Source organism: Arvicanthis niloticus, chromosome 15, assembly GCF_011762505.2.
Source record: "Arvicanthis niloticus isolate mArvNil1 chromosome 15, mArvNil1.pat.X, whole genome shotgun sequence".
In the NCBI taxonomy this organism is placed as follows: domain Eukaryota; kingdom Metazoa; phylum Chordata; class Mammalia; order Rodentia; family Muridae; genus Arvicanthis; species Arvicanthis niloticus.
In genome coordinates, this window is record NC_047672.1 from 9744741 (window position 1) to 9770778 (window position 26038).

Sequence of the window (26038 nt, forward strand, 5' to 3'; positions counted from 1 at the left end):
TTTTTTTAAATTTAAGAAACATATATTATTATTGTACTAGAAAATATTTTCATCATAATAATACTTTTAGAAGACATTTTCCCCAACTTCACCCTGACTTCTGGACTTGGTATTCAGCTTTCTATCTTGCTGCTTTGAGCTGTGTCACTGTGACTAGGTCCTCTCATAAATGTAGAGTGCTCATTTGACAGTCCTTAGGCTGGCACACCGCCAGTGTGGCAGCTACAAATATGTGACTATTTAGTACTTTCAATGTTGCAAAGTCCAAACTGAAATGAATTGTAAGCCTAAAATACCTAACAGTTTTTAAAGACTTAGCGCCAAAGGAAAAAATGCAGAAAACCTCATTAATGGCTCTCTAACCCGACTCTATGTTTATGACATTTTAGATCTGTGGTTATGTAAGATATATTAATTTTTATTTTGCTATATCAATGTATCTTCTATAAACTTATATTACATGTGGTTTGACTACACTAACTTTAATTTAGCTAGATCTAACCTTATAATTTTAATTATTTATATTTACTAAACATAAATTTTAATGTATAGCATAAAAACAGAAGAGAAAAATAATAAATTCTAAAAATTATCCAATTGATCTTTTTAAAAAAAGGTAGAAAATGATGCAGCTAAAAAGAGCCCTGAATAGGAAATAAGACAGCATGCTAAAGAACGATAGTTCATTGGTTCTAAGCTAGGAGATGAGAATCAAAAAAGGAAAAAAAGAAAATACAAAATAAGTAAAGAATGTAGAAACACAGTAAAATAGGAGTGAATGAATGTAAAGAACATCGCTCATTATATAGGTAATTACCAGAAACACATACATTTCAATAGCTGAAGAAAAAGCATTTAATAAAATTATCTGACTCATGACTATAAGAACAACTACCAACATAAAACAATCAATGTATCTATATATATTAATGCTACATATATAAATAGCATCAAACACATAAAGTCTAAAACGTATTCTTAATAAAACACAGTTATGCATAACACTGTGTAGAGAAAATAAAAATGACTAAAGTCAATGTATATTCACATACATTTATATATTTTATATACCCATGTATATAAAAATATATGCATGGAACGTATAGCATGCATATACATATCATACTCATGGACTAGGAGATGGAATGTTGTGAAAGACATTAATGTTCCCCAGATTGGATTACAAATTCAATGTATGCAGCTTTAATCAAAATCCCAATGGCCCTTTAATAGGAGATTTAAAACTAAAATTACATAGATTTGCAAAGGACCTAGAATTTCCAAAACAATTATGATAAGGAACAAAATTGGGAGTCTTAAGACACTAAGGAAATACGAACAAATCATGGGGCCAGAAAGGAGACCCATTTATAGGCCTGAAGGTTCTGGAGCCGATGGCCAGAGCAATGCAGGAAAAGAAATATTGGTGGTTGTTTTCCTGACAAATGGTCCTTAAATAACCAGACTGTGCTTAAGAGAAAATGAGCCTCACGCCCAATATCACAATGCATACATGAAGTAATCCCAGCATGCACTATGGCTGAGGGGACAGCTCAGTCTGTAAAGTCCTTGCCTGACAAGTGTGAGCATGGAGATAGCTCAGTCTGTAAAGTCCTTGCCTGACAAGTGTGAGCACCTGAATTCAACCCCTAGCACCAATGGATGGAAGAGGCACCTCAGTCATCGGCTGTGACATGGTGTCACAGGCTGACAGTCTCAAAAAAAAAAAAAAAAAAAAAAAAAAAATGGAGGGACACTGGGAGGAAGACATAGGAGATCCCTGGGGCCCTCTGGCCAACCAACCTAGCCTACGCGTTTAGCTACAGGCCAGCAAGAGACGTCTCAAAAAAAAAAAAAAAAAAGTGGATGGCATAAGGAAGACCACCCGAGACTGTCCTCTAGCCTGTTCACACACACACTTAGTGCACATATCTGCATGTACACACACAGGAAGACCACCCGAGACTGTCCTCTAGCCTGTTCACACACGCACTTAATGCACGTATCTGCATGTACACACACAGGTGTACACACACAATAAATGTAAAATTAAAACTCTAGAAAAAAACATGAACGTATCTTTCTGACCCTTGATTAAAAATAACTTTAGGACAACTAAAAACATTAACCCAAAAGTCAAGTTTGTCAACATGTGAAACTTACTTTTCAAAAAATAGAATTATTAAAAAATAAAATATACATAGAAAAGAAATTCTGAGGGAAAATATCTGTGATGTAAGTCTATAAGGAGATTTTACTTGGAATATTTAAAGAATTTTCAAAATTCAGTAACAGGAGTATACGCAGTAATAGTAAGATATTTCCCCACAGTTATGACAGGTGTGAAGGCCTGTTCCTGAACTACCTCCTCTTTTGCTTGTATGTCTATTCTCAAGAAAGCAGAATTCCCTATTTTCATTATCCCACTCTATAGTCAATATCTCAATCAATCAGAAATGGAAAGGGAAAATGCAAGAGTGTTCAAGTCAGACAGCTTTCACCATGTGATGTGATGTCAAGAGGAAGCGAAGAAGAGTCAACTTACTGTACATAATACAGAATATTTATCATGTGAAAAAGTCCAGAAAGTAATGGATGTAAGGCAACTGTAAACAATCTTACCGAGTACTGGAACCACCGCATAACAAGATGCCAAGAATGCTTCTGTGGGAATGCCACTGTCTTCCAGAAGTTCAATGTCACTAAAGCTGAACAATTTGGTGATATTGAGAATGGAAGATTAAAACCACATCAGCACTCTGCAGTTCAGAGATGTCACAAAAACAGCTTTTTAGGCAAAGCCGCTTTGCTTGATTTTCTGAGTAGCCCCAGACATTATTTTTCTATCATGAAACAGTCTATTAACATAATTCTGCAGAGACAATCCACCCTCATAATCCAAGCCTTCGTCATCCCCTCCCCCGGTAAATAAGTTCTTGGTATACCACAGTCAAACCATAGTGTCTATGTCTTAGAATACTCCGTCACAAACTGATTTCTAAAATGGGAAACGAGTGTCAAATTGCCAGGGAATTTAAAGGGCCCCAAATACCTGGTATTCATAGTACTGAAGAAAGTTGGAATAACTTCTTCATTGTCTTCCCAGGGAGATTCTGGAGAGCAAACCGAGTCTGGTTCAGGCTGTGCCAGATCCCTGTCATGACTCTCCAGGTTTTCCGCTCCATCTTCCTTCATTATCTCACCCTGGACTACAAAGGAAGTGATGTCTATCACTAAGTTCCCATATAGTCAGTATAAAAATGAACACATAATCATTAGTGAAGATTTCTAAGACACAGAACAGGAAGTGCTGTACACACATCCACACCCCTAAAGAGCATGCGTACACCTTGTTTTCACTCACCAGTGCACATCCCAATTACTCCACTATCATTCAGCACTCTTCAAAGCCACGCATTGTTTTTGTATATGTGTACAGTAGACGTGTATAGTCAGAGAACCACGCATTGTTTTTGTACATGTGTACAGTAGACGTGTATAGTCAGAGAACCACGCATTGTTTTTGTATATGTGTACAGTAGACGTGTATAGTCAGAGAACCACGCATTGTTTTTGTACATGTGTACAGTAGACGTGTATAGTCAGAGAACCACGCATTGTTTTTGTACATGTGTACAGTAGACGTGTATAGTCAGAGAACAACTTGCAGGAGTTTGTTCTCCTTCCACCACATGTGTTTCTTCGGTCTTTCTACTATGAATGGTCAGTCCTGGTTGTAAGCATATTCAGTGTCTGTGGATTGGCCCACTTGCTAAAATGTACTTGTCAATCCTAAATCAAGACTTGTAGTGCTTTCCAGCTGTTCCTGGCATACAGGGTAGTGCCAACTTGCTACCTAGCGTGCATGTTTGTCTTGCTTCAAGACTCACACCAGAAACAAATGCCTTTATTTACTACCATGATTTTCACACATATATGGCTTTTGCTTTTTGCTAATTCTGCAGTTTAAGAAGGCTCCTGACAGTTATACCGGAGAAGAAGTGTGAGATACACCTTCATGGACAGAGTATGTGTGTGGACAGGCTTCATTTAGACATGAATTACAGTGATGCTTTTGAGTTCAGTGCTTATCTAGATCACATAGACAGTTTCAAATAGAAAAGAACATTAAAGCAATGTTATTTATTGATTGACTGATCAAAACCACAAGGTTACAGAAAGCAGATTATTTCCTTAGAGAAATCATACTATTTACTAATCAGTGTAAGGGCAACTTAGTGTAAATACAACACATGAGAACTGGCAGTCACATCATAAAGAACCCTGTTCAAAAGCTTTTACCTTAAATCTGACAGGTCTGTGACCATAGATTTCTATAGGGAATCTTTATTCAAGAAATCAGACTTTAAAGGGCTGTGTGTTGCTTTTCATAGATCAACATCTAACAGCTTCTAGGATTAACATATTTAAAAAAAAAAACAAAAATGACTTGGCTAGAAAATCACAGAATCTTTTAAGACACCTGATGAAGAAAAAAAATTTTCTTCTTTCAGTTAAGTACTCTGACTTAAAATCATTTAGTAAGCAGTTATAACACAACTATAAGTTCTATTATAGTTAATCTGGCCAATATGAAGACAGGGCTTTGTGATTAGTGGCAGCGCAATTAGTAAATTTGAAAGGACAGATTTCTCAACTACACAGGTATTACCTGAAATTTGGCTTGATAAAACACACAGAAGTTTGGTGGTTGGTAAACTGTGACATCCTCAGGCCTCACTAGAAACCAGGAGATTGAAAAACTTAGCTGCTCTAATGTTACACACCATGTCTGACGTTGTAGTCTGGGTTCAAAAGATACTGAGGCATTATGGGAGTCAGCGAACCACTTACACCCACCAAAATGCAGGCCTGAGCATCAGCACCAGACCACTGTGTTTTCTTTACACAGTGTTAGATGGGGTAGCACGTGCTGGACAGTTCCGTGACCCACAGTGGCAAGCTCCCTTAGGAGACTTGCAGCACACTGCTTGGAGGCTGAGCTCTGTCTGTGCCCATCCTGTGTGTTAGGCAGACCCTAAACTATTATTCAACACAACAAGGCAGACTTTCTTTTGATGTTACCTGTCACATTGTCATCTGTGTTTTCTTCACTGGAGATGCTGCAGTTCACCTCTGTGGATTTCAGATATGAGGAACTCTTGGTTTTCAGGAGGATTTCTTCATCACCATTTACTTCTATACTTAGCGATCCATTTTCACAACTGTTGAACTCCATTGGCCTAAGACAAATTGTTTAAAAGAAAATGTAATTTGCCACAGACTGCCCAGAAGGTGGTTCTTAACCTTACTAGTGTTGCCACCTTTTAATACAATTCCTCATGTTGTGGTAACACAAACAATAAAATTATCTTGGTGCTAATTCATGACTATAATGGGGGCTATGACCCACAGGCTGAGAAGTGTTGCTCCAAGGGATGGGAGGATCCACAACCACCAAGCACTGATTAAAACTAAGCCAAACCTTCCCATTCCCCACAGACGCCACAGCAAATACAGTAAGCAAATTACTAAAGTTGGGTGTGGGGATTCATTCCTGCAATCCCTTTACTTGGGGGGCTGAAACAAAAAGTCTGTCATCATCCTAGGCTAACCTGAACTATACATTAAGACCCTCTTAAAAAAAAAATTCAGGAGTGTTCCTAGCTTTTCCTGTACCCTGAGGTGACCCAATCTTAGCTTTCCACCAGTCTCAGGAAATGCTCAGGGCAGCTCTTCAGTTTACAATAGGCTTTCTCCAGGTGCCACATTTAACACTTACTTGATTTTCTCCAACTTCTCCCTGGGAGGCTTTCCCTTATGACACAAGGCCACTTAACCATGTTTGCTTAGCAGTTAACTGTTTGAAGTGACATGCTGTGGCCAATAGAGAGTTCTCCTATCAGCAGGAGTCTCAGAGAAAGGCACACAGGAGTATCACAGCATATCCCAAGGGACTGAGCACACATCAGGGCAGCAGAAAAAAGCTGTTAACATTTAAATGAAACAGCTCATTCTGGTAAAAGGATGTAATGTGTTATTACAAGTCAACTTAAAGCAGTAACAGAGAAGCATTCAAGGTAGATAGTGATTTCAACCAAAGAAAATATACATTTCAAACCCACAACTCAAAATGTAAACATAGATAGATAGAGCCAGTCTTAAAAGAAATGGAAATTTATAAAAATGTTTCTAGTAAAAATATTTGAAAAGGAGAAAAACAGCAATGACCAAATTGAGGACAATCTTTGTAATGAGGAATCAAAATACATATACATACACAGCATATAAAGGGGTGGACTGTTAATAATGCAAAAGGATGATCTACACTGTGTCAATTCACAAAAGTGCCTACACAGTTTTATTTTATTTTTTTATGAGTAAAAGCCTTGACAACAGTGAGACAGGAAGCTTTTCCTTCCTCGGTGACACTCAGATCAGACTTGAGGGCACATACACGCTAGGCGAGCAAGCACTGTACCTCTGAACTACATAAACTTGCAGTTGTGTATACTTTTTTTAAACCAAAGAATCATTTAGAGTAATGGTATTAGGTTCTATTTTGCTAGCAAGTTATCTTTTGACTTGTGAGCTACTAAGATAACATCTCTAAATAAGACAGGGAAACAACAGTACATCCAGCTCTTCTTCAAGAGAAGTTCTAAGCTTCAGCAACTCTAGATAGACCAAGTTAGTAGACATGGTGACACGACTCATTTCCTAGGGAAACAGCCACATCTGCCCATTTCCCAATCCACTGGGGTCTAGCTTCTCATAAAGGGAAGTCAGGTCATTTGCTTCTGACACCATCTCAAACCACCATCACTATACCACTCCTTTTTTTAGGAATACAATGTATGGATTTCTAACTTTTAGAAAGAAGAAAAATAAGAGTTACTATACCTTTCCAATGAATTATGAATTGGTATGATAGGATGTTTCATCTTTAAAAAGAAAAAAACAAAGAAATGAAAGTTTATGTGTTAAACTTTCAACAGAGTGTTACTTAGAATATCATCACATAAGAAAGTAGTCAGAGACAGAATATATATTGCCCTCCTTAAGGAAAGAATCCTACGTCTCTCCAATAAAGGTACACCCAAATTTCTTAGGAAAGGAAGATGGGGTTTTGAAAGATCTCATTACCATAGCCAAATTCCTAATAACTAGCTTTCTTTATAATTCGTTAGCCGTATTCAGCACTGACATTGCAAATTATGCTGCAGTATTGTATCTAACACTAAAGATAGGAAGGTAAGCATTACAGACAGGACTTCTGCCCTTAAGCCAACTTCAGTACAAGTTAGAGCTGAGACAGGGAGTGTACAAGAGGAGGTCCTCTCAGTCCAGCCTAGGCACTGAGAGAAGACTGAGGGAAGATGACCAGGGGCTAACCTAGGAGAGAAGCAGAGACAACATGATCAGCACTGGAAGATGGCACACACAGCACGCTCAGGCTAGCCACTGTAGGGGAGGAAGCAGCTGATACAGGATGAGGCTACAACATTTTGGTCTTAGCTTACAGGCCATGAGGAAATGATTAAAAAGGTTTAAATAAAATCCAATTTACACTCATTACTCTTGGCTATGGAAGGGTCAGGCTGACGGTGACTAGGTAGGATAGCACTAGTCTAGGGAAGACTCTTGGAGGTTAGAGAGAAGAGTTATAGTAGAAAACTGTGTGGGGTCAAAACTGCTAAAAATACCCAACTAGACACAGGACCAAAAGCAGATACAAAAGTGGACAGAAAGCAGACTAGTCTCTAAACAGTAGTAGGCATGACAGCATGTCTTCGTAATCTTTGCCCCAGGGCTGCTGGAGAGAAAGGGAGCTGGGCTTTTACCTTGCTGGACTTAAGCACCGCTAGTTGAGGGGACCCTGGAGGTGTATGGTAGAGCAGTTCAGAGGTAAAGGCTGCATTTGCAATTTGCATGCATTCTTCCAAGGTCTTCAGGAAAGTGTTGCAGGTCGATTTCAGCAGAGTTCCCACATCGATTCCCTCCTACATAACCAGAAGAATATTTTGTCTTGCTACAAAATGAAAAACTCAATGGAATTACATCCTGAGAGGTTTATATTCAAGAACAATGTTAATGTACCCAACCAGTATGTTGCTGGATAAATATGCGTATCAGTGATAAACAACAAAAACCAGTTAATCCAAGTTATCCATTTTCATATATGCCTTGCTGTTCTGACAATTTATGTGTGCACTGTTCCAGCTAATGGAACTTCTTTTGTCTCAGGACTCTAAGCTAGCACCATGCTAGGTGTTGGGTACATCTTCAAGCACTGTGTGTCATTTGCTCTCAGTGTGGATGACTGAAGGGCTTGAGGTAACCAATGGGTACCTAATAGGTAGGACTTTTGTCTTTTACAGTAGCTTAATTTTCTGGGTGTTTTGCTTCTGGATATTGATATTAGTAAGTTGTTTATGAAATTTCTGAAGCCACACTCTTAACTAGGGATCAAAGAGATGACATGTATTTCTAATAAAGGTCCCAGGTGATTGCAATTTGTATTTGTTATCAAGTTCCCAAGGCTCTCACTGTGAGCATTTTCTTCAATTACAGACTGCTGTGTTCAGGATTTTCCATCTGTCTAGATCAGGCTTCTACCTTGGCACCACCGAGACTTTAGGTTGGTTAGTATGCGTGAGTATGTGTGTGTATGTGTGTGTTTGTGTGTGCATGTGTGTGTATGTTTTTGTGGTGGTTTGAATAAGAATGGCCCCATAGGCTCATATATTTGAATGCTTAGTCATCAGAGAGTGACACTACTTGAGAGGGATTAGGAGGTGTGTCCTTGTTAGAGTACGTGTGTCACTGGGGGTAGGCTTTGAACTTTCAAAAGCCCAACCCAGGCCCAGTGTCTCTCCCTTCCTGATACCTGTGGATTCAGATGTAGAACTTTCAGCTACTTCTGCAATATATCAGCCTGCATGCCGCCGTGCTCCCTGTCATAATGATAACAGACTAAACCTCTGAAACTATAAGCAAGCCCCCAGTTAAAAGCTTAATTTAACTTAGCATTTACAAGCTTATAAGCATTGCCCTAGTCATGGTATCTCTTCTCAGCAATAGTATAGAGACTCAGACAGTTGGCTGGTCGGTCAGTCAGTTTGTCTGTGTGCAGCAGTGAGGCACAGTTCTGCTTACTGACAGATGCTTGGCAGCACCCCTGGCTTCTAAGCACTATATGACAATGATCCTTTCTCAACCCTGACATTCAAACTGTCCCCAGACACTAGGGGCACAGAAGTACTGTGGACTGATGGTCCTTGCTCTAGACTAGAGACCTTGGAAGAATAGGGAAGAAATGGCTTTTGTTCTTGTTTCTCTCTCTTCCACAAACACAGTGTCCTACACACAACAGACAGTTGATGAGGCCAAAGGAAATGAATGAAAGAGAGTTAAACCGGTTTTATCAACAAGACTTCAAAACAGTATTACTACCGTGGTGTTCTAGTGCTTAAGAGAATGAGTTAACACTCGTATGTATACATAGCATCTGGATTCCTCAAGCTGTAGATCCCAGCTGCTCTGAGAGCACTGCAGACCCTCTCTGTCAAGGCAAATGATTTCACACACACCCTAATATTTCTTTCTGGTGCTTTAGGATGAACAAATGGCAACCTTACTAACAAATAAATGCTAAAGCTGTCAGTCCTTAGCTGGGCATGGCGGCACATGTCTATAATCCCAGCACAGCTGGGCATGGCGGCACATGTCTATAATCCCAGCACTCGGGAAGCATCCACAGAAATTTGGAGTTCCAAACCGGTCTGGACTACATAGTGAAATCCTATCTCAAGGAAAAAAGGAAGGAAGGAAAGGAAAGGAAAGGAAAGGAAAGGAAAGGAAAGGAAAGGAAAGGAAAGGAAAGGAAAGGAAAGGAACAGCAGGTGGGCAGGCAGATGGTTGGATGAACAAGACAAGACAAAAATCACAATCCTTGCTGGTGATCGTGAAACATCACATGAAAGCAAGGTGGAGTCCTGTCCCCACCTCTGAAAGCATGAGGCTGTTTCAGGGCACATTTACTGTGACAGAGTACAATCCTGCCTGTCAGTCTTACCAAGAGCAACAGACATACCACTGATAGCATGCTGACCCCTTAAGAATCATACATAAGGAAACAGTTCAGTTAGACAGGTAAGACTATCTGTTTAAAAAGTGATGCTGACTGAGAAGAAACATATTTTATAGTAAGGTCTTATTTTTTCTTTTTTCTTGGTACTAAAGCTAAAAACCCCAAATGTTCTAGATTAATCCTGAATTCCTTCAAGGGTGATGTGCTTCCAAGCACATCAATGCACGCATTTCTGTGTTGAACTCTGCCACGTTCTTCTAAAGAACAGCCAAGTCCAAGACAGCAATTCCTGGGGAATAAATGCCCACCACAACCGGACACTACCTTTGTGTATAATATCAGTAACATCACTAAAACAGTACTTTACCTCAGAGTCAGTGACACCGGCTGTGGCCACTTCCTTTGTTTTATCTACTTGTTGAACAAGGAGGTCACAGTACAGCCTAAGTTCCGACATTTTGGTTTTCAAGTTTTCAGTGTTTTCTGCAAATTCTAAATTAACAACAACAAAGGTAAGTAGTTACCAGAAGGGACGGCCATTCTCTAGTTAGTAAGTGGCACAGGAGTGGAGAAACTGGTGCCTCAAGTGAGGTTTACAGTTGTGCTTCACAGGCGACAGGTAAGGTATCAGGAAAAGAAATGCAACTATTTCTTCAGAAACATACAGAACAATCTCAGGTTCAGAAAGAGAGGAGTCTGTGGGAGCCCCTCTCCTGAGAACCGTCTGAGTCTGCCTCTCTATAATATTCCCAGGGTCCTAGTGATGTGCTCCTGGGAATAGTGTCCTGTCTGATCACTAGTTCACATGTGTCTGTCAGGGTTAATGGCAAGGCTCTGAAACCACCTTGGTGCTGAGGGATCAGTAACAATGGCTGTCACTTCCTCTTCACGAGAATGTCTCACATCACCTGCTCTGAGTCAGTCAACAGCTTCAAGAATTTGTTCCTGATTTAGCACCAATACAACCTGATAAGAGGCCATTTTATTTGGTCTACTTCAAGAGTTAGGAAGTTCTCTGTTACATGAGAGGCTCCCTCAGTGTAGCCAATCTCTCAGGTGTATATACAGGCTTGGCAAAACTGTGAGAGGAGCAGTTAGGGACCAGGAAGTAAGCCTCAGTACTCTTACCCCAGGGCAAAGAAGGAGGTCTACTGTGGTGCTCAGAAGATCAAGTGATGTCACTGAGCAGCAGCAACCTGCAATTAAGTATCCACCCACCTGAGGGGAGCCCGTGGAAAGCAGGTACACACTGCAGGGAACAGCCCGATCCCTAGGCTTCTCTCGATTACCTACTCTTAGACAAACTCTGTGATACCATTTCATGTCATCAGCAAATCTCACAGTCATCCTTCCAAGGCAGATACTATCACTGTTTCAAAGATGAGGTGAACAAAGCTCAGAAAAATTAAGTGACTTGTGGCAGAACTGTAGCCCCAGGGAAAGTGAAGTACGGACACACCATTTTACATAGGTGTATCTGGCTCCAAAGGTATGGTTTCTACCACACCGAGAGAGCAAAATTATAATTAGGTAGGGACCCCGGGCCAATTCTGCTTATGTATATAGCATTTCAATGATACAAAAAGCTGGGTGAGGGAACCCAGAAATAGCAGTGGGTAATTTTCAAGGTTCTCAGACAAGGGGACCATCGATACTTGCCTTTTTCCTTCTGAGTCCTACTATCTGTCAGGCAGGCCTTGGCAGATCCCAGAGCCACCAGCCACCGCTGTCTCTCCGCCACACTTCTGGCTTTTAAGTAGAAATACTGCTCCCCGGGGATAATGAGGTCCATTCGGGTGTTATCCACGGAATGAACTTGGAGCAAGAGAGAAGGTCAGACTTAGTAACAACTATCCGGGCAGCTCCACCCCAGCTTCTTGCTTCGTTTTGTTATGATTTATTATTTATGTATCTATGTGCTTCTATGTGTGCATGTATGTGGGGGTGTGTATGTCTGTGTGTACCGAGGCCAAAAGAGGTTAGCTACTCTCCTCTATCACTCTCCAGCTACTACTTCTGATCCTGAGAATGTGTTCTCACCGCTAAGGTAAAAGCCACCAAGCCCAGAGATCCTCCTGTCTCTGTCCTCCTCAGACCTGGGGTGACAGGAGTGTGCAAAATGCTTGGCTTGTGATTATGTGGGTGCTGGCATCTAAATTTCAGTCCCCACTACTGGGTAGCAAGTGAATTTAACCACTGAACTATCTCTCCTAACCTCTCGAAAGCGTCTTCAGAGAGAAGGGTCAGTCCTCTCACCAATACTTCTAAGTTCTTCTTAATACTTCTAACACTAAGTTCTGTTCATTTATCTATTCTAGACAGCTTTGCTGACTAAGAAGGAAAACCTTGCAGGGTATAGTGGCACACACCTTTAATCCTAACACTCAGGAGACAGAGGACAGCTGGTCTACAAATTGAGTTCCAGGCCAATCAGAACCACATAATAAAGAAAATTTGTCAATTTGTCAAAAAAAAAAAAAAAAAAAAAAAAGTAATTGGCTTCAAGGTACCAATTAAGACCTTGCAGCTGCTATCTAACCCCGCCCTCCAAACACACACACACACAAACACACACACACACACACACACACACACACACCAATCATCTAACTGAACATTGTTAGCAGGATAAATCAGGAGTCTCTCCTCTTTGCCCTCATGAATATAGAAAGTATGTTATTCTAAGCCCAAAAGACTAGCACGGAGGAAAGTTGAAACCCCCAGGCTGGTGAGTGGAGATGGTTCCAGTAGGCAGTAGAAGACGTAGGCTTGCCATTAGGTGGCATAGGTCCTTTAAGAGGGCAGTTTAGTAGGAAGCCACTGGAGGCCACTGTTTGGAGGTAATTACGCAGTTCTCCCAGATTCTGATTAGTACTTGTGAGGGGTCATTACACAGGAACAAAGGCTCCTCCCAGGTTTCTCAGGCTTTCTATGTGATACCTCCCTTCCCTACAATCTATCATCATGATACCATACACCACAATATGATTCACCCATTGTTCCCTAGTCAGACTTATCCCTCTTTTATTTAGACTTTCATATTCCAATATTGCTAGATAAATAAAATTATTTTCTTTATACAACACCCAGCCTTGGGTATTGTATTGTGGCAACAGAATCCAGACTAACATATCTGCTAATGAGCAAGGGTACAATCTTTATTTCCTTGGAGTTATTGGGAAACAATTAAGAACACATTTGCCCTTTCTGTTTCTCTTAAGCACTCAGTGTGGGTGTGTGGGTATTTTCTTAGAACTCTTTCAGGGAAGAAACTAGCAGAATACATTCTTCTCCACCCTCCCCAAATTCCCATGTAATAATACTCTCTTTAGCCCGCATCGCTCTGTCTCAAGATCCTAAAGCCAAGAAGTAAAAGCTATTTGTTGTCCCTGCAGGTATTTTCTTATTTGGATTGGAAGGTGGAGGTTGGCAGAGGGGTATGCTTGTCTATCTTGATTTAAACACACAGGCGTTTGATGTTGCAGTAAAATCACTGAAGGCTCACATACAGTCACTGGCCCCAGGTAAGCAGGCAAGAAACAAGCACAGCATGAGTGTGAAGACGTTGCTCTCATTATTCTGACCAGTTCTTAACCCACCCTCAAAGGGCTGGCTGCAGTTTTAGTTTTTTTCCCAAAGGCTTTCTTTCAAGAACAACTGAACTGTCCTTGTATCTCTCCACTTTCAAGAACAACTGCAGGAGCAGCAGAGAAAGGCATGTAAGGGCCAGTACCTTTTCCTTCTTCTAGGGAGGTACAAAGAAAACTGAAGGTTCCAAGTTGCCTGGTCACTCACCTTGAATCTCACAGACTGCCATCTGGATGCTCCCTTTGCAACCCTTCCAGGCATCTTCAGGAGAATCGTAATAGGACAGTATTCCCCCACAGAGAAGGAACCATCGGGGCTGCCAACCTAAGAACAGAGGAAAAGCCGGACACAATTACTCCTGGTGTGCAAGGTGCCAGTGTAGGCATAGAAATAGGATCCAATAATGTAGGGTACTAAGTCCCAGATGCAAGGACCTTTTCATTGCTTCTAAGAAGGAATCGGGTTAGAAAAGTGTTGGGGGCTGACTTTTAGCAGAAAGTGGCTATCAGCTTTGCAGCCATCTTGAGCCATATACCCTGACATGAGATTTGGATTACAATAGCCTACAACAGCTGAGCATACTCCGATAATCTTGGTTTCGATACCTTGGGTGTGTGAGATTAAAGGTGTGTAAGATTAAAGGTGTGTAACTTAAGAGTGTGACTTAGAAGTGTAGAGATCAGATTTAGAGACAAGACCTAAGGGCATGATTAAAGGTGTGACCAAAAGGCATGGCTTAGAAGTGAGACATATAAAAGGCAGAGGCAGATGGGAAAGATCAGACAGTTTAGAGAGTACAACTTGGAGAACAATTTGGAGTAACAGAGATTCAGACACTAGGAGTAGGAATAGACATTAGACACTCGGAAGAGAAAGGATTGAATACAACTAGGAACTAGAGAGACTGAAGATCCCCTCCCCCCGCGCGTCTCTCTCTCTCTCTCTCTCTCTCTCTCTCTCTCTCTCTCTCTCTCTCTCTCTCATTTTTTGGCCGCCCGAACGTGGGGCTAGTGCGGTTCTCAACAGAAAAGACTTGTACATTTGATCCTAGTTTTGTAAAACTAGAAACAAACAGTCCTACAGGCATATATTTTAGTCACATGAGATACAGCAGCAGGGATGGATCAGAAATAAGGAAGTGGTAGTGATATGCAATAGGACTTACATAGATTTGTATTTTCATTTCCCTCTTTAAACACAGTTCCAGTGGCCAGATCATCTGCTGATACTTGCCCACATGCTACAGCCTGCATGCCCCAGGAGGTCCAAAGTAACCAAAGACTCAGGTGAGAATCTCAACCACAGAGCCTAGCTGACATGGGACCTACCCACCCTGTTGAGATCCACCTTCCTTCTGGTCCCCTTCTCTACCCAGGCCAGACCAGCAGGCAGATACACTCCCACACTGTACGGCCTGTCTGCCTCCCAGGAGGCCTGCTCTAACCAGAGACACAGGAGGGCCACCCTAACCAGAGACAGCACTGCCTGCCTCTAAGGAGACCTGCTCTAACCCAGGTCACAGAGCTATACCTATCTCCAAAGATATCCAGGCAACACCCAGGCCAGTTAACACAAGAGATAACCAGATGGCCAGAGGCAAGTGCAAGAACCCAATGCAAGGCACCATCAGAACCTAGTTCTCCCACCACAGCAAACCCTGGATACCCTAACATGCTTGAAAAGTAAAATAATGACCTAAAACCCCATCTCATGAAGATGATAGTGGCCTTTAAGGAGGATATAAAGAATTCCCTAAACAAAATACAGGAAAACACAGGCAAACAGGTAGAAGCTCTTAAAGAAGAAACAAATAAATCCCTTAAAGAAATACAGGACTAGACCCTCAACCTAGAACTGACCTTAATATATGTATGTAATCAAAATGGTATAAAAGCATAAAGGAGGAGGGGGGATGGGATGGGGGTTCTAGGGAGGGGAAATGGGGAAAGGGATGACATCTGTATTGCAAATAAGTAAAAGAGCCAATAAAAACAGAAATACAGGAAAATACAATCAAGCAGGTGAAGGAACTGAACAAAACGGTTCAAGAACTAAAAATGGAAATAGAAACAATAAAGAAAACACAAGGGGAGGAAACCCTGCAGATGGACAACTTAGGACAGAGACCGGGAGCTACAGATGCAAGCACCACCAACAGAACACAGGAGATAGAGAGAGAGAGAATCTCAGGCATAGAAGGTACTATAGAAAATATTGACACATCAGTTAAAAAAAGTACAGAGTGTAAAAAGCTCCTAACCCAAAATATCCAGGAAATTCAGGACACAATGAAACGATCAAACCTAAGAATAATAGGAATAGAAGAGAGTGAAGAATACTAGCTCAAAGGGCCAGAAAAAACCTTCAACAAAATCATAGAAGAAAACTTCCCTAACCTAAAGAAAGAGCTGCCCATAAATGTACAAGAAGCCTACAGAACACTAAATAGATTGTACCAGAAAAGAAAATGTTCTTGTCAAATAATAATCAAAATACTAAATGCACAGAACAAAGAAAAATATTAAAAGCCATAAGGGAAAAAGGCCAAGTGACATATAAAGGCAGGCCTCCCAGAATTATACCAGACTTCTCAAGAGAGACTCTAAAAGCCAGAAGTTCCTGGACAGATGTCATCCAGACCCTCAGAGAACAAAAATGCCAGTCTAGGATCTATACCCAGTAAAACTCTCAATCACCATAGATGGAGAAACCAATATATCCTATGACAAAACCAAATTTAAACAATATCTTTCTACTAATCTAGCCCTACAGAGGATACTGGAAGAAAATCTCCAACACAAGGAGAGTAACTACACCCAAGAAAACACAAGAAATTAAGCATTTCACAACAAACCCAAAGGAAGAGAATCATACACACATAATAACACTCCAGTAACAAAAATAACAGGAACTAACAATCATCTGTCTTTAATATCACTCAACATCAATGGACTCAATTCCCCAATAAAAAGACACAGGCTAACAGACTGGATCTAGCATTTTGCTGCATATAAGAAACACAATTCAGTGATAAAGACAGATACTACCTCAGTGTAAAAAGCTGAAAAAAGTGTTCCCAGCAAATGGTCCCAAGAAACAAGCTGGAGGTGCCATTCTAATATCCAGTAAAATAGACTTTCAAGCAAAAGTAATCAAAGAAGATGGAGAAGGACACTTTATATTCATCAAATGAAAAATCCACCAAGAAGAAGTCTCAATTCTGAACATCTAAGCCCCAAATGCAAGGGCAGCCACATTTGTAAAAGAAACTTTACTAAAGCTCAAAATACACATTGGGTCTCACACAGTAATAGTGGGAGACTTCAACATCCCACTCTCACCAAAGGCTAGGTCGCTGAAACAGAAACTAAACAGAGACACAGTGAAACCAACAGAAGTAATGAACCAAATGGATTTAACAGATATCTACAGAATATTTGACCCCAAAACAAGAGAATATACCTTCTTCTCTGAACTTCATGGAACTTTCTTCAAAACTGACCATACGATTGGATATGAAACAAGCCTCAACAGATACAAGAAGATTAAAATAATCCCATGCATTCTATCAGATCATCACAGACTAAGGTTAGTCTTTAATAACAACAAAAACATCAGAAAGATCACATACTCATGGAAACTGAACAACTCTGCTCAATGATAACTTTGTCAGGGAAGAAAGAAATCAAAGACTTTATAGAATTCAATGAAAATGAAGACATACCATACCCCAAATTATGGGACACAATGAAAGCAGTGTTGAAAGGGAAAATTCATGCACTAACTGCTTTCATAAAGAAAATGGAGAGCTCCCATGCAAACAACTTAACAGTATACGTGAAAGCTCTAGAACAGAAAGAAGCAAACACACCCAAGAGGAGTAGATGGCAGGAAATAGTGAAACTCAGGGCTGAAATCAACCAGTTGGAAACAAAGAGAACTATACAAAGAATCAACAAAACCAAGAGTTAGTTCTTTGAGAAAATCAACAAGATAGATAAATCCTTAACTAACTAAAGTAACTACAGAGCACAGAGACAGTATCCAAATTAACAAAATCAGAAATGAAAAGGGAGACATAACAACAAAAACTGAGGAAATTCAAAAAAATCATCAGAACCTACTACAAAAGCCTATACTCTACAAAACTGAAAAATCTAGATGAAATGGATGATTTTCTAGACAGATACCATGTACCAAAGTTAAATAAGGATCAGGTAAACTATCTAGACAGTTCCATAACCCCTAAGGAAATAAAAATAGTCATTAAAAATCTTCCAACCAAAAAAAGCCCAGGGCCAGGTGATTTTAGTGTAGCATTCTACCAGACTTTCAAAGAAGAACTAATACTAATACTTCTCAAACTAGTCCACAATAGAAACAGAAGGAACACTACCCAATTCATTTTATGAAGCCATAGTTACTCTGACACCTAAACCAGACAAAGACCCAACAAAGAAAGAACTTCAGATCAATTTCGCTTATGAATATCAATGCAAAAATACTCAATAAAATTCTCACAAACCAAATCCAAGAACACATCAAAACCATCATTCACCATGATCAAGTAGGCTTCATTCCAGGGATGCAGGGATGGTTCAATATACAAAAATTGATCAACATAATACACTATATAAACAAATTCAAGAAAAAAAGTCATATGGATCATCTCATTAGATGCGAAAAGGCCTTCCACAAAATACAACATATCTTCATGTTAAAAGTCTTAGGAGAGATAAGGAAGTCATGGCCCATACCTAAACATAATAAAAGCAATATATAGCAAACCAACAGCCAACATCAAATTAAATGGAGAGAAACTTGAAGCAATCTCACTAAAATCTGGAACAGACAAGGCTGGGACAGACAAGAGAATGGTCTCTTCCTAGCTATTCATTATAGTACCTGAAGTTCTAGTCAGAGCAATTAGACAAGAGGAGATCAAGGGGATACAAAGTGTAAAGGAAGAAATCAAATAACACTATTTGCAGATGATTTAATTGTATACATAAATGACCCCCAAAATTCCACCAGAGAACTCCTACAGCTGATACAAAACTTCAGCAAAGTGGCAGGATATAAAATTAACTCAAACAAACCAGTAGCCTTCCTTTATACAAAGGATAAACAGGCTGAGAAAGAAACTAGGGAAACAACACCATTCACAATAACCATGAATAGTATAAAATATCTTGTGTAACTCTTATCAAGTTTCACATGTTCCATCCTCATGGAGTTCCAGAATGAACAACTGGTACAATGGCCATTCTAGGAACTTACTCTAAGATCAGGCAAAGACAGAAAGTACTAGAGCTGTCTTGTTTTCTTTGACCTATAGGATGTTTGCTTGGAGCTGCTGCAGCCATCTTGGTACCACAAGGGACCTAAGCATGCCTATCACATAACAGGGGGAAAGAGGGTAGAAGATTTAAGGGGCAGAGGGAGAAAGAAGCAAATCTGGATGCTGTTTAATTAGAGCATGCCAAGCCTAAGGAGAAGATACTTCTAGATTGTCAGGTGAGAGAGATAATCAATGTCCCGGTTTTTATTGTTATTGTTGTTATTACTATTAATGTTTTGTTGTGTTTTGCCAGGGTGGTTGAGAAGGATTTTTCTTCAAATAAAAGTTCTAAAGGATCAACTCACCAAACATACAGAAAACACTTGACAAACTCTAAAGTCCTTTCACAGTAAAAAAAGAAAAAGCAAATAAATGAAGTCTTAACTAGGACTAGAAAGGGCTTTCCCACAACTAACACACCCAACAGTGAGAGACAAGGAACTTTCTTCTTAAGGTCAGGAGTAGACAGGGTACCTGCCCTCATCATTTCTACTACCTGGAGGTTTTAGATCGGACAGTGGGTGAGAAAATGATAGATGAGATAGGATAAAGCAAATCCAGTCTACTTAGACATATTCTTGAATGAGCCAGTTCAGCAAGAATCAGAGTATAAATAACTGTACTTTTGAACAGAAGCAATGGACCATTTGAAAGTGGAATTCTAGAGCCAGTTTGCTGTAGCATGGAAGAAGCTACTCAGAGAAACAAACAGTATAAAGCATGTGCTCTGAAAGAAACAAGGCAACATTAGAGTTCTGTTAAAGTTGCTGGGCATGGTGGCACACACCTTTGATCCCAGGATTTGGGAGACAAGAGGCAGGGAGATATCTTTCAGTTCAAGGCTAGCCTGGTCTACATCATGAGTTCCAGGCCAGCTAGGGCTACATAATGGTCTCAAAAAACAAAGTAAACAACAACCTAAACAACAGGTTGCTAAAGTCCCACACACCATCGTGTCCAGACTACAGCCTGCTGCCCTTCCTCACACAGCAGATGCTCTTCTGCACACAGCCATCGACAACCATGTGCAGCACTCACTCTTTCTGGGACACAGGAACTTGTTGTGCTGGACAGACTAGCCTCAAAATCCCCTCTGCCTTACCTTCCTTAGTGGCCAACAAGTGTGGCGAAATTAAGACTTATCTTTAGCCTAAAGCTTTTCAATTCAATTAATATTGAAATATATATATATATATATATATATATATATATATATATATATATTTAATGACTATAATGTTCTATAAAATGTGCACTTAGATATAAATTTAATTGCTCATCTTAATTTTGCACTGAAATTTCTTTTAAAATATTCTAACAGAATCATCACTTTAAAATAATTTCTAAAAATGTTTTTTTTTCTTTAAAGAATCAAATTAAGGAAAAAACATATGAGTCATGTCCATGTAATATGTGGTGACAAGCACACTGCATAGCATATGACAAGCAGTTCATCCAGACCACATGGAGGAAGGCGGCACCTCATGTAACAAGCACCTGAAATACTTTAAAATTTTATATTAAGTAAAATGTATTCTTTGGGAAATGTCCAAGTTTCAGCCAATGCACAACAATCAAGGGGCAAACACTCTGCCCACTTCCCAGATTTGCCTGGGCTGTTCCTTGTAGTCAGTTCTTCCCTATGTTGTTGCTGTGAAGAGACACTATCACCAAGGGAACGCGTGTAAAAGAGAGCATTTAATTGGGGGCTTGCTTACAGGTTCAGAAGGTTAGTCCATTATCATCATGGCAGGGAATAAGGCAGCAGGCAGGCATGGGGCTGCCAGCTTCTATCTACTCCACAGGTGGGCACAGAATATAGAGAGACATTGGACCTGGCATGGGCTTTTGAAACCTTAAGCCTCCACTAACAAGGCCACACCTTCTACTCCTTCCTGACGGCCAACCGGGGACTGATCATGAAGACATGAGCTCAGGGCCGGTCTCACTTCTAATCATCACACCTGTTTGCCACTGACATGTTTTCATTTTAACTTGAAAGTAGCTTTCAGCTTAACTGGGGAGTTCCTTTAGATTTATGTTACTGTGAAGTGTAAGATTTAGTTTTCTCATATTTGAGGAGCTCCACATCTTTCTAGCTATTGATACAGAATGATTTCTGTTGAAAACATACGACATGACATACTTTTGATGTCACTTGGCCAGGTAGACTGCTATGGCTGTGGCGAGTGATCATGGGCACTTGAAGAGCTGCTGTATCTTTGTTTTCATTTCCATTTTAGACACTGTTGAAAATTCTGCTCTTCCAGAGGACCTGATTTAATTCTTGGCACTCACATGGAGGCTCCTAATCACCTGTAACTCCAGTCCTATGGGATCTGACACTCTCTTCCGACTCTCCTCCAGTCACCAGGCATGTATGAGGTGCACAGACATATATGCAGCCAAACACCCATACCCGTACAGCAAAATAAAATATAAAACTTTTAAAAAGAACATATTACAAAGATAATACTAATTTTATATGTACAGGCTGAGGAATGGCAGTAGGAAACAAATCAAGCTACTATATATTTCTAATGTTTTATTCATTCTTTGAAACTCGCATATATTTATAAACTGTATTCTGGCCATATCCACCACCATCCCCTTGCAATTCCCCTTAGTGCTCCCACTACATCTCCTTCCCAACCTCCTGTCCTCTGTGTTTCGTTGTTGTTGATATTCCCAGAGTCCAAATAGTGCTTGCCACATGTGCATAGGAGTGGGGCCAGCCACCGAGGCTTGGAGAAACCAGAAGCAGCCATGTTCCCAAGGAGTTTGATTTTCCCTCCCTCAGCAACCATCCACTATACTCTTAAAGAGAAGAAAACTTGGTATGCCTAGGAAAACACTCCAGTCCCTGGAGGGCAGTAGTTTTAAATGGAGGTCAAGATGTTTTAAGCAGCATTTGTAGGCAGCATGGGGCATAGCAACATGCACAGTACACAGTGCACATGTGTGTTCAGAAATGAAGCTGGAATGAAGTTCTGCCATACAACACGGGTGAGCACATTTGATTCTTTTCTTTTTTTTTAAACCTAGCTTTTCCTTCCTAGTGTTGTTTTGATCTCTAAGACTGAGAATGATGATTACATTAAAATTCATTTTTTAAGATTTATTTATTTATTTTATGTATATGAGTACACTGTAGCTGTCTTCAGAAGAGGGCATCAGATCCCATTACAGATGGTTGTGAGCCACCATGTGGTTGCTGGGAATTGAACTCAGGACCTCTGGAAGAGCAGTCAGTGCTCTTAACCGCTGAGCCATCTCACCAGCCCGAGCACATTTGATTCTGAATTGCTTTCTGGTCACTGTGGGTAAATAAAAACCCTTATACTTTTATTATGAGCCTTGATTTTGAATCATACAACTCCATACAAAGCTGGGGCCCACATGCACTTTTAGGATCTGGGTGCTTGAGCACATCAGTCACTCTGCCTATCAACTCATCAGAGTGCCTTAGGAACATCTGACAATTAAGGCGTCACTGGGACCCAAGCATTTATAACAGCACCATTAACAGGAAGAATCATAAACAGGAAACAAGTCATAGTGACTTTTTTTTAAAAAATTCACAAAAAATGCAGGAGGGGCAGGGCAAGAGAGTGCATTATTTAAATCCATTACTTGAAAATTAAGTTGTATTTTGATCAATAACAGGAAAGCTCAATAACAACAATGTATGGACCAGAACAGGAGGAGAAAAAGTAACAAAGCCCCCTAACTAACCTCTTGAGCCCTTAACTAACTTCAGCTTTAGCTGTCCCCACAAAACTTTTTCGTGAGTTTGAATGTTTCCCAGCAGTAGTGGCAAGCTTTCAAAACTGACATGTAAATCTCTGCCCTCATGGAGAGCAACAGAAAATCCAGCTTTTCTCCAGATTATGTAAGACCAAGTGACCAGTTTTAAGAAAATAAAATGAAATCAAAATTTATATAGAACTGACAAACTTTCTCAAGTAGTATACCAAAAATTAACTTTAACCATAACAACTATAGTTTCTGTGTTTTTAATCCATGTTATACAGCATTGTTGTGCCTTGATAAGACTGGTTCGCAGTGTTTTATAAGACTGACTGCCTAGTTACCAGAGAGTGGAACTATTTGAGAAGGATTAAGAGGTGTGGCCTTGTTGGAAGAAGTGTGTCACAAGGGGTGGTGGGATTGGAGGTTTCAAAAAGCTCCCATGCTCCCACTGTGCTCATCTACCATACAGACTGACCCTCTGAAACCACCAATTAAATGCTTTGTTTCGTAAGAGATTCTTTGCTCATGGTATATCTTCATAGCAACAGAACAGTGATTAAGACATGCATATATGTTTATGTTATATAAATGAATTAAGAATGAATCATTTTAAACTGAAGCAAAGCATTTTCTGATCTCCAGTACTCCTGACCTCCACAACGGTGATGGACTGCCACACTAGCCTGGTGCTCAGCTATACCAGATCTCCCCAGAGCCCATCTGTACCTCAACATCGCTAGCAGAGCCCCACACAGAAAGTGGTTAGCAAAGCCTGGAGCTCTTGTACCAGGTCAGTCAGTGACTGAGGAGGAGGGAAGAAAGAGCCCTCACCATAATAGGTAAGTTGTGATTAGCTAAATTACAGGCTCCTTACTTTACATTAATTAATCCACAGAGCATGTCTGTAGCAGTTATGACTGTCAGGTTTAGAGATTTAGAGAAAAGATCCCAAACCACAAGAAGTGACAGGCTTGCAGAGAGTGAGGGTGCAGGCAGTGGGGAGCTAAATGTAATCAACCGTTGTACAAAAGGCTTTGGCGCCTCCTGCTCCAGTCTGTTCTCAGTTACCTCTCCTGTGTGCACCGGGCAACCAGAATGCGTAGTATTTATCATGTGTTACATGCCTTATACATGTACCACCAGACTCCTGGAGGAACACTGGCACGAGTTCAGACTTCTGACATCCAGAAGGGTTACTGCTGCATGCCACCCATTTGCTCTGAGCCTTCTTTTCCAATTAGTTAACAGAGGTTTCCAAGTTTCCTTCCAAAATTCATCATCCCTCTCACTTGGTGTCTTTCTGAACAGACCATCCAAGCTGCAAGGCAAAAGTCTAATTCTGTGTCATCCTCTAGGCCAGTCCCTGAGTCACTCCACTCTCAATATTTCTACCTGGATTTACAGCATCCCACTGTGCCACAGTGGGAGTGTGAGGGCACAGACAGGATGGTAATGGAGAATGGGCTGTCTCTAAGTTACTTATCATGTGAGCCTTGGCTTACTCATGAATGACACGGGAATGCTGCCCTTCTCTTCTCCCCACTAACACTTCATTCCCCTAACTCCCTTGTCTTCCTTGAAGACTGTTTTTACCCATTCTTTCTTCCTACTGGTAAGTCCTTAGGGACTGCCTACCACACAAACTCCATACTTTCTAGCTTGGTTTAATAATCTCTTTTCTCACACCATTCTGATATTTCCTCCATCTGGAAAAGAACATGGTTTTGGTCCTGTTTTCTCCTTTGGAGGTGACTGCTGCTCCCGACCTTTCCTGTGTCCACAGCAATGTACCCACCCTTTCATCCTACCTCTTCCCAGAAGCTTCTCCTTCAACACTGCTAAAAGGGGGTTCTTAACATGTTTCTTGACAAAAAAAAAAAAAAAAAGTACCTGTCTCTTTTAGCAAATTGTATTCTTTCCTCTCTTTGTTTTCTTCCTTTCTGATTTCTGGATGCTTACACTGGCCTCAAAGGTAGACAGGCTGACCTCTCTATATAAGAAGTGAACATAGGCCAACAGAGGGAAGGAGCAAGTTGCCTGCAATGCCAACCCCATGGCCCCAAATCCCTACAGTCCAGCCTGTAAGAGGTAAACCAGCATTGCTATTAAAATCTCAGAAAAGACACCAGAGTAAAAGGTAACACCTAGCCTCCTCTAGAGACAGCTATACGCAATGTAATCCTCCACACCTTGTGAAGCCACAGCCTCAGGGCAGTCACTTGAAAACCTGTATGTTCAAATCCAAAGTAGGAGTAAATTTTTGTGACTGAGAAGATCCACCATCAGACTACAGTCTCTTATGCACAGAAAGCCTGCTCTGCTTCAAACAGTGGCCCCAGCACTTTCCCAGGGTCTGATGAATGAGAAGCTCAAGCTCATTAAGGCTTTCTCAATGAATAAATGAGAGGGGAGTAATGGCACTGAAAGATTTATTCAATCTTTTCTCTGATATTTAAAAATATGGCAGCCTCCTCACTGGCAGCCACCTGGCCAGCAGGATGAAAGATTTTGTTTTTCCTGGAGTGCAGCGCCAAGGCTGTGTCTGTGCCTAACCTGCTGCAAAAGCTTACAAGTGGTCAGGGCTTGAGGCAATGGTCCTCTTGTCTGCTAGGTGGGCAGGAAAATCTGCAAAGGGTAAAGCAATGCTGGAGAACTTTCTGTAGTTTAACATATACTGTGTGTTCCATACTCAATGCTCCCCTCACTCCTCAACTCCTCCCTGGCTCCTCCTCTCAAATAGACCTGTATTCTAGGTCAAAGACGCTTCAAATATAGGTACATTATGAATCAGCCAGTATTATATAATGATCAAGCAGAAGGGACCTTTGACAGTGTTATGTAATGGAGCAATGACTCTGGAGCCACCTATTAACTGTGTGACCTTAAGCCCAGTCCAATGCTGTGATTCAATGTCTCCATCTCAAAAATGGAGACGATAAAGGCTTCTCGACGTTACTATTAGGTCCAAATGCAAACTGTTTACAATAGCAGGTAACACACCATAACGTGATGGTGTGTTTTCAACTAGTAATCTTAGAATTAAACTGGTAAATCACATTCTTTTTATTGGGGGAAGACACTAAAATAAAAAAAAAAAATAGCTAAGAGACTGGTACTGGCAGTGACAGAGCTGCTGTCCCAGTCCGGCTCTCGCCGACCCTATCCACCAGCCCTGTGTAGATGACACTGACTGCATTTTAGGGAAAGGTAGGGATAGTGAGAGAACAGTGCCTAGCCCCTGTATACTGTGCATGTCACAATGC

The 26038-nt window shown here is 40.6% G+C and overlaps 1 protein-coding gene across 1 annotated transcript in view; it reads right to left on the reverse strand.

Annotated features, from left to right (window-relative positions):
* Window positions 1-26038, reverse strand: part of Plekha8 (pleckstrin homology domain containing A8) — a 47858-nt gene that overhangs the window by 17727 nt on the left and 4093 nt on the right. The window contains exons 2-9 of the mRNA XM_034519623.2: window positions 13889-14005; window positions 11753-11908; window positions 10461-10585; window positions 7845-8003; window positions 6904-6944; window positions 5086-5243; window positions 3053-3209; window positions 2623-2708 (exon numbers count right to left, since the gene is read on the reverse strand). Of these exons, the coding sequence (XP_034375514.1) occupies window positions 2623-2708; window positions 3053-3209; window positions 5086-5243; window positions 6904-6944; window positions 7845-8003; window positions 10461-10585; window positions 11753-11908; window positions 13889-14005 (999 nt within the window). The remainder of the gene's footprint in view (window positions 1-2622; window positions 2709-3052; window positions 3210-5085; window positions 5244-6903; window positions 6945-7844; window positions 8004-10460; window positions 10586-11752; window positions 11909-13888; window positions 14006-26038) is intronic.